This window comes from Castanea sativa, chromosome 7, assembly GCF_040712315.1.
Source record: "Castanea sativa cultivar Marrone di Chiusa Pesio chromosome 7, ASM4071231v1".
Taxonomy (NCBI): domain Eukaryota; kingdom Viridiplantae; phylum Streptophyta; class Magnoliopsida; order Fagales; family Fagaceae; genus Castanea; species Castanea sativa.
The window spans coordinates 20,397,898-20,406,743 of NC_134019.1; the positions used below are offsets into that span (position 1 = coordinate 20,397,898).

Here is an 8,846-nt window from a genome sequence, read left to right on the forward strand (position 1 = left end):
AGTTTAACTAATCAACATATAAATAAAGAAATATTATATTTATGTATGCTTAGGATATGATATTTCTCCATGAAAGTTATGATATGAAAAAATAGATTTCTATATTTAATTGGGTCATTTAATTTAATTTAATTTTTCTATTTATACTAATTTAATATATTTATTTATATTTAAATAATTATTAAATTAATTATAACGTCATTACGGTTTGACTTCGGTTCAACCTCGGTTCGACCTTAAAAACCTTGAACCTCTCATTTTTACGGTTTAATAAACGGTCTAGGTCTAAAAACCTTGTATATATGTAATGTGGGGGGTAAAAGGACTCAAATGGGCATATGGGCCTTTGGACTGTAGCATGGAGGGCCGACCTGCTCCAGAATTAAACTCTACGAATTGGCCCATACGCCGAGGATCCGAGGGTACAGCCGAGAACGAGCTTCTCCTTGGACAAATCCAAGAGAACTCAAAACTTCATTATGAAGGTCAAGGCATAACTCTGGAAAGACTAATGGTTAAAGGGGGACACACTGAACCTTCTAGATGCACCAGTTTTAAAGAAAATATCAAGTGCAAAGGCTGCCACCTCCACATTAAAGGCTCTGCACCTACTTCCCTGGCCGCATTAATGGGAAAGTGACCCCTGAACAGTAGGGCTGAAATTCTAGTCACTGTCCAAAAAGTATCAGGGAAGGAAGTATTTAAGGGGGGTGGAGGTCAGAGAAAAATGGGGGATCGGGAACAAAGAAAGAAACTAAGAATTGTAACTTTTAAGGAAAAAATAGCAATAATACAGAAGTGGTCCTCGACTTACGTCCGAGGAGACCTATTTTCAGTCATCTTTTATTATCTACATGTGTTTGTAACTTTTAGCCTGTTATCAAGTTCTCAGCACTTCTAATCTAGGTTTCAAGCCCACGCTCTACAAATTTTATTGTCTAAGGCTCATTGGGCCTGAGCCTGTAGTTGTCTTTGGGTCCAGGTGCAATTGTGCACTTACATGTAATTTATCACATTTGTTTCATTGTTAATGAACTACTTTTACTTTTATTGCTACTTCTATGGTCTTATAAACCTAAACATTGTCAGGTTGTTTTGTTATGAGTTAAACTCTTTTAAAAATTATTATTAAGAATAAAGCATTTGAAAATTTAAATAGTTATTTTTGTATTATACTTGTCATTTTGAAATATTAAATTATAATTTTAATGAATTTGTTATAATTAATAGTTTATATTTAATTTTTTATTATTTATTTAGAGAAATTTTTTTTTAAAAAAACTTAGTAGCTCACGTTAAAATCTGAGAATAGAATGAAAAAAATAGTAACTAGACTCTCCGTACCAAACTTAATATTATTTTTGGCAAAAATTGAATATTCGGCAAAAAAAGAATATCTTAACCGACTTCCAACGTTGTCAAAATCTGGACGCAAACTCACTACGAGACAGCCTCTAAAATATTCAGAGAAAGACAATCATCTGAGCCAGTCAATATACGTATTCCATTCCACACAGCCACTGTCTCTCTCTCTCTCTCTCTCATTGCGAAAGAAGCAAAAGAAAGAAAATGGAGAAAACCCAAGAGACTAAAGCTGACAACCGAGAAGTTAAAGTAGAAACCAAGGCCTTAAATGACGGTTCCCTTTGTGGGTATGACTCACTTCACTCTCTGCTAAAAGCAAATCTCAAGCCTGAACTCTTCCAGGTTATTTTCTTTCTTCTTTTCCTTTTATTTTTTCTGGGTTTATCAACTAGTGCCATTTTTTTTTGATATATATGAATCAGTTTCATTGATCCAACGGGTTTCAATATAGAATGATAGTTTATTGCGATCAATTTCCATTTTGTGAACTGTATTGAGTTTGGATACTATTCCACTTCAGAGTACTTCAGTGTTTTTATTTTTATAATAACTTATTAGTGGCTGAATTTGGCGATTCCTTGTACTTGTAGCAAGTTTGTTTGGAACAATTGAGAAATTGTTGGTGTTCTGTATAAGGGCGGAGCTGGGATTTTTTGTTTGGGGGCCAAATTTTGGTATTAATATATTAGTTTCGAGGCGAGATAAATCATCATACACATGCATAAATGTACCTACACAAATATAAATATTAATATTTTGATACTAGAGGAGGTCATAATTTATAAATATATTGTACATAAAATTAACAACTTTCAAATATGTATATTTGCAAGATACTTTTTTAGGGGAATCTATCATCTTTTAAACTCCAATGAGTATACAAAAGCCGTCTAGTTTGATATTAAACATGTACAAAAAACGAATTAGAGAAAACAAGAACTTCCTTGTCTCTATAACTATTAGACCAATTGTCAAATTCTATTGGTTTTTAAGAGCATTATTAGACTAACTCAAACATTTGGGGTGGCTAACTTTTATTTTTGTAGCTAAATATTTAAATATTTAATACTTATACATAATATAATATAATTTTTTAAAATTTGGGGGGGGGGGGCGCCAAGCCATGCTATAGCTCCGCCCGTGTATAACTATAAATTAAAAATACTGGATTTGGTTAAAAATCCATTATATATATATATAAATATACACACACCTCTAAATAACCATGTGAATAACATCCATGGCTGAAAAAAGAAGCTTTGCTTGTTTTGAGGGGGCCAAAGCAATTTTACTTGCTGCTTATACAGACTTTTGCAATTCCATAATTGGTACTTAATTGGGATGGAAGTTTGGTTACCCTGCAAAAGAGGGAAGCTCCCACTTTGCAGGGTATTTGATATTTCTCGGCTTGAACCTGTGACTTGTTGCTTTGGGTGGAAAAATGACCTCATGTAGATATATTTGGGCATTTTCTGATGTGGGATTACAATTTTGTAGGAAGTCAGCCGTGTGCTTCTGGGGCTTAACTGTGGGAGGGCAATTGATAACATAGCTCTACCAGAATCAGAATGTGCTAAAGCTGTCTCTTCAGAACATGATTTTGACCTCAAGGTAGGCATTTATCTTGCCCGTTGCTATGGTAGTTTAGAATCTGTTCGTAGTACTAGGTTCACCATTGATTCCTTTTTCATTTTGCTTTATGTATCTTTTGATTTCACAAAGTTGATTAATTAGAGCAATTGGAATGGATATGATGTGGTTGTTAAGTTTCAGTTTTTTGTTGAATTCTTACCCTTATATTTGTGGTAAAAAGTGTTGTGGAAAGGTCAAAAAAAGTTAATGGACTCATTATTTTTTCAATGGAAAAGCAAATGGTCTCATTGAATGCTTTCAAAGTGCAATATTTGAGCTGTGGTTGTTGAATTGAACGGTATGATATGATAATATATCTATTGTATGCCCAATTACTTCTGGAAAAACTGTCAGAAGCTGATAGTCAAGGGAAATCTAGCTTAAATAATAAGAACGTTGACCTTTATGCATTGGTTTGGCCCTATTTTCAGCTAAGGTGGTAATGGTGTTGGTTGAACACTTAACTGGTTTCACTGGAAATGGGACTAATGCTTATCTTGCTCATGCATGTCATTTATCTGAGAATGGACATTCGTAGTTATGTGTGCAAAATAACTAATGACGAAGGGATAATTTGGTTGGGTTTCGAGGGATATCTTAGTAGTTCCAACACCTCTTGTGGTGCCTGGACACGGGGGTTCAAACTCCTCCAACCCCCTCCTCCTATTTACCTATAAAAAAAGTTAGAAAACAATAATCTGCATAATTATCCAGACTGCTGAAAACTCTTTGTTTTTATCTATAGGCTTCTAAGAGAAACTCTGTGAAATTGTTCACTTGTACTGAAATCACCAATCTCATTCTAAAGTGCAACAAAGAATCGTTTACTTTCCAAGAAGCATTCATGCAAAGTAGTAAACCTTCAAAGTTGAATATTCACTGTAGAAAGGTGGCCAAATATATTTTATCTTTTCTGTTGGCTGTTTTAGTTGATGTTATAGCAGTTCTGTGTTGCCTACTGGCTTAGTGTGTTTGCTCTAGGCCAATAGCTACCCATGCTTAGCCAAATGGCATGCACATCACGTGTGCAGGAAAAACAAGTGTTTTGGTTTGGAGGGAGAGAGGGAGGGGGAAAGAGTGAAAGAGAGAGGAGAATACTTGGGGCATTAAGGAAGGAAGTTAGTTAAAGAAACAATTTTAGTTGTTGTCAGCTGATATTATTATAATTGAGACTACACATTTGTCCTTCTTATTCAAATATATGATTTTTTCTTACTATGTGAAAAAAAAAAAAGACTTTTTAGGATTTTTCCATGCAAAATATGCATTTTGAAATCTTCCATAGAGTTCTCTTTATTATTTTTATATATGAAAATTCTTTGAGGTCCTTCCTCTGTTTTCTCCCCGTGTACTAGGGTTGTGTCCTGTTTGAGCTTTTAATGAATTTTAGTTACAAAAGAATCTTAAATAATTTTCCTCTACGTTATTGATTGATTTGAATTTTTTTTTCATATTAAATCTTTTCAGGCTTTCTGCTTTCATGCTGACAAAGAACTATTGAGAGCACCTCGAATAGTGAGGGTTGGTCTTATTCAGAACTCTATAGCTCTTCCAACAACTGCGTCCTTTCTGGACCAAAAGAGGGCTATCTATCAGAAACTAAAGCCAATCATTGAGGCTGCCGGTGCTTCAGGAGTCAATATATTATGCCTGCAGGTAGTTCATGGTGTGAGGGTTGAATATTCTTTTATTGATTCACTTCCATATCAAGTCTTAAAAATCTCGTGAAATTTATGTAAATTTAATTCAGGAAGCATGGATGATGCCATTTGCCTTTTGTACACGGGAGAAGAGGTGGTGCGAATTTGCAGAGCCTGTTGATGGGGAATCTACACAATTTCTTCAGGATTTTGCACTGAAATATAATATGGTCATTATAAGTCCAATTCTTGAGAGGGATATCAATCATGGAGAGACTATTTGGAACACTGCTGTTATAATTGGAAATCATGGCAACATAATTGGCAAGCATCGGAAGGTAGACAAGATGGTTGTTCACTGTTATAATTTTATTTTATTTTTGGGTTCTTTTTTGGGGGCATAATGAGATTGGCTATTTTGGCAGAATCATATACCGAGAGTCGGTGACTTCAATGAGAGCACATATTATATAGAAGGCAACACTGGCCATCCTGTTTTTGAGACAGTCTATGGAAAGATCGCTGTTAATATATGTTATGGGAGGCACCATCCTTTGAATTGGTTAGCTTTTGGCTTGAATGGTGCAGAGATTGTTTTCAACCCTTCTGCTACTGTTGGTGAACTCAGTGAACCAATGTGGCCCATTGAGGTGATTCTATTATCCATTAGCTTTATCGTTACAATTCACTTTTGTTTTAAGGATTTTTCTCTTTTGAATCTTGATTCTGCTTCTGAGATGATTATGATTTTGTCGTACTTTGGCACTTTCACATTAGAAAAATCAATTGAGAGATGGGTTCATCTACATGATTTTTTTATGTAATCTATCAAAAGCTACTTTATCTTACAATTATATATTCAGATAATGGTCTAGGAGATGGTCATTCAAATGAAAATATTTGTCAGCCATTTGTTACACTGACATATTTGCAATTTTTCAACCTTAAATAATTTTTTTATATATTTTATAATACCCTAAAAAAGGGGAAAAGATTTCTCAATGGTAAGTTAATATATTACTTGTTGTTTTTTCAGGCCCGTAATGCTGCAATAGCAAACAGTTACTTTGTTGGGTCAATCAACCGTGTTGGGACTGAGACATTCCCCAATCCATTCACTTCAGGTGATGGAAAGCCCCAACATGCAGATTTTGGGCATTTCTATGGATCCAGTCATTTTTCAGCCCCAGATGCTTCTTGTACTCCTTCTCTTTCTCGTAACAGGGATGGGTTGCTGATCACAGACATGGATCTTAACCTCTGTAGGCAGCTGAAAGATAAGTGGGGGTTCCGTATGACTGCCCGGTATGAGTTGTATGCAGAGTTGCTTGCTCATTATTCAAAGCCAGATTTTGAGCCCCAAGTCATTTCTGATCCCTTGTTACAGAAGAAGTCTTTGTGAATATCAGGCACTAGTAAGAGTTAAATCTGAAAAGAAATAAAACAGATTTGGAATGTTTTCTCAAGTTATCAGTAAAAAATAAATCACTTCACTGTTTATGTTTGTAAATATATACTCATTATTTATGTCATGGTATTAAGAACAAGAAAAAAAATGACAACAAACTTTCTGGAAAATGATAAATGTTGAGCAATAAGCACACTTGTTCTTCTGAATTTTTTGCACAATTAAAATTACGCAATTATCACCTGGTGCTATGAAATAAATTCTTGTTTTTGTGTCAGCTTTGTTATTTGTTTATTATTTCTGAAATAAAGTGGATATATATATATATATATATATATATATATATATATATATATATATATATATAAAAGGGATGGTCGAACTATTCCCTTGTATGGGAGTTTAGGGCCAAATCGGCCCAATACCATCATTTTTTAAAAAATATAGGCAGAAAACACTGTTTCGGAAGTATTTGGGGATATACCACTTTTTCCAGTACTCAAGTTTGGTGAACTCGAGTACTGGATTTTACACTTTCACCGTGGCATGCCAGCATGAAATTTCTATTTTTAAAAAAATTCACCCAGTACTCGAGTTCACCAAACTCGAATACTGTATGATCTGATACCCGAGCTTAAGGAACTCGGGTACCAATCTGGATTGACGCTGGAGCTGCTGATGGGATAATGCCAATTATACTCGAGTTTCCTCTACTCGAGTACCTTGAATGGTACCCGAGTTCTTATAACTCGAGTACTAATCTGGATTGCAATTTTGTACCAATTTGGATTGTCCGCCAACATGTGATGGGAATTCAAATTTATACTCGAGTTTCGTTTACTCGAGTACTTTGAATGGTACCCGAGTTCTTGAAACTCGAGTACTAATCTGGATTGCAATTTTGTGTATATGCCCATTATACTCGAGTTTCGTGTACTCGGGTACCTTTCAAAGTACTCGAGTATAACAGACTCGAGTATTGCTCACTAATACCGGTCATTTCTAATCTCTCATCTCTCATTTCTCACTCACTTGTACACTCTCACTCTCACTCTCCAAACCCCAAACCCATTTCATTGCCGGCAAACTCGGACTCCCAAACCCGTTTCATCACCGGCGCCGCCGTACAAACCCCAAACCCGTTTCATCGCCGACGACCTCACACTCAAAGGTTAGCAATTTTGGTAATTTTTTTTGTTCTTTCCATGAGTTTTTAAGTAATTGTGGTAATTTTGATTATCAATTGTGTTATTTTTTATAATTGTGTTGGATCAAAATTTTTGTTCATTGTTGTGTAAAATGCAGAGGAAACAATGAAAATTGTTGTGAAAGTTTAACAAGAAATGAAATATTGTTGGCTAGTTTTTTGTTTTGTTTATATGTTTTTTGAAAACATTGTGAAATGAAAATGAGAGTAGAGGAGGGTGCATGTTGCATTGTTGTAATTAAAAGGAGTCAAGAAATTGAAGTGAAGCTAATTCTATTAAACTATGATAAGTGTGTCTTAACATAAATAAATAAAGGGTAGCTCTGTAGATCTCAATTATTTGATCTTTTTTGATTTGGGTGTGTCTCTTTGTTCCTTGTTATGAAGTTTTAGAGGGGAATTGCTGTGTTGTTTATGTTACGTGGTTCTTTTTATTTTAGTTTTATTATGAAACTGTTTGATTCATTTTGTTGTTGATATGTAGGAATTTTTTTTATTGCAATGAGCTGTGTTGTGTTACGTTTATTGGGAAATTCAAATTGTCATTGCTTGATAGTCTAGAATAATCCAAAATGCAATTTGTTTTGGATCAATGTTGCTAATAGGAAGTGATGATATGTGTATATATATATATATATATATATATATATATATATATAGGAGGATGCGAGTTTGTATTTGTTGGGTCATGAATGGATTTGACATTCTTTTCCTCTTTTTGATTTCGTAGTTGTGGAAATATTCCCTACAGAATTATATTAGTTTGTGACTGTGCTATGTTGAATCATGGATATTGTGAATTTAAAAAACATGAATTGAAAGAACTCACTTATTAGAAAGAACTTATTAGTTTTAAAAATAGAAAGAACACATGAATTGAAAGGCTTAGATTAGAGCCCTTTAAAGAAAATCAATCAAGTGCTTAGTGATTAGTAATGATTGTAAAAGATGAGCAACACCAAGCTGAAAGGTTTAAGTTATTTACCAAAGACATTAAATGGGCCCCTAAGAAACCAGAAGACATTTAAGAAATTTCACACACACTTTGAGAGCTTAGTGATTATTAAGTACATCCATTCACCAATACCACCAACTTTAAAAAATTTGAACCATGATTTTCCCACTACAATCAATACATTATCAGAGTTCCAATCCCCTGAAGTTTTCAATTCGTGCTCAAACATGTAAATCAGAATGATCTAAAAAACAAAATAGGAGAAACATGTAGAACCCATCACTTAAAACAATAGAAACTTAAATGGAAATCCAGCTGGAGAGAAAAATGTGAAAACCGATTGAAGACTAACCTTTAAGATGACCAACAATTTGCTTGTTGTCTTCAGCGATAAATTCCCCCAAGTGATGGCTGAATTAAATAGAAGATTCAGTCTTGGGGGGCATCTAACCTAGAAAGTTTTAGGCAGAAGTTAATTGGAGAAATATTCACCGAGGCAAATGATAAACAACGCGTAAGCCAATTGTTGGGTTGCTAAATTGGGCAGGGTAGAGAAGATGCAGCAAGTGATAATACCACTGTTATAAACTCAACTCCCAAGAGGGTCAAAATTAAACATTCAACATTGTGCTTGATATA

At 34.4% G+C, this 8,846-nt stretch overlaps 1 protein-coding gene across 1 annotated transcript; it reads left to right on the forward strand.

Moving 5' to 3' along the window:
- Positions 1-1,432: 1,432 nt before the first annotated feature.
- LOC142641959 (beta-ureidopropionase) lies at positions 1,433-6,254 on the forward strand. The gene is made up of 6 exons (XM_075816282.1): positions 1,433-1,707; positions 2,863-2,976; positions 4,465-4,653; positions 4,748-4,975; positions 5,063-5,287; positions 5,674-6,254. Exons 1-6 carry the CDS (start codon positions 1,570-1,572, stop codon positions 6,037-6,039), a joined length of 1,260 nt encoding a protein of 419 aa, XP_075672397.1. The 5' UTR covers positions 1,433-1,569; the 3' UTR covers positions 6,040-6,254.
- The last annotated feature ends 2,592 nt before the right edge of the window (positions 6,255-8,846 follow it).

Excerpts from the sequence above, each read along its gene's own strand:
- LOC142641959 (XM_075816282.1), top strand. The coding sequence starts at position 1,570 with ATGGAGAAAACCCAAGAGACTAAAGCTGACAACCGAGAAGTTAAAGTA. Across the intron at positions 4,654-4,747 it reads TCAATATATTATGCCTGCAG|GAAGCATGGATGATGCCATT; the intron begins GTAGTTCATGGT and ends AATTTAATTCAG. Across the intron at positions 4,976-5,062 it reads TAATTGGCAAGCATCGGAAG|AATCATATACCGAGAGTCGG; the intron begins GTAGACAAGATG and ends CTATTTTGGCAG.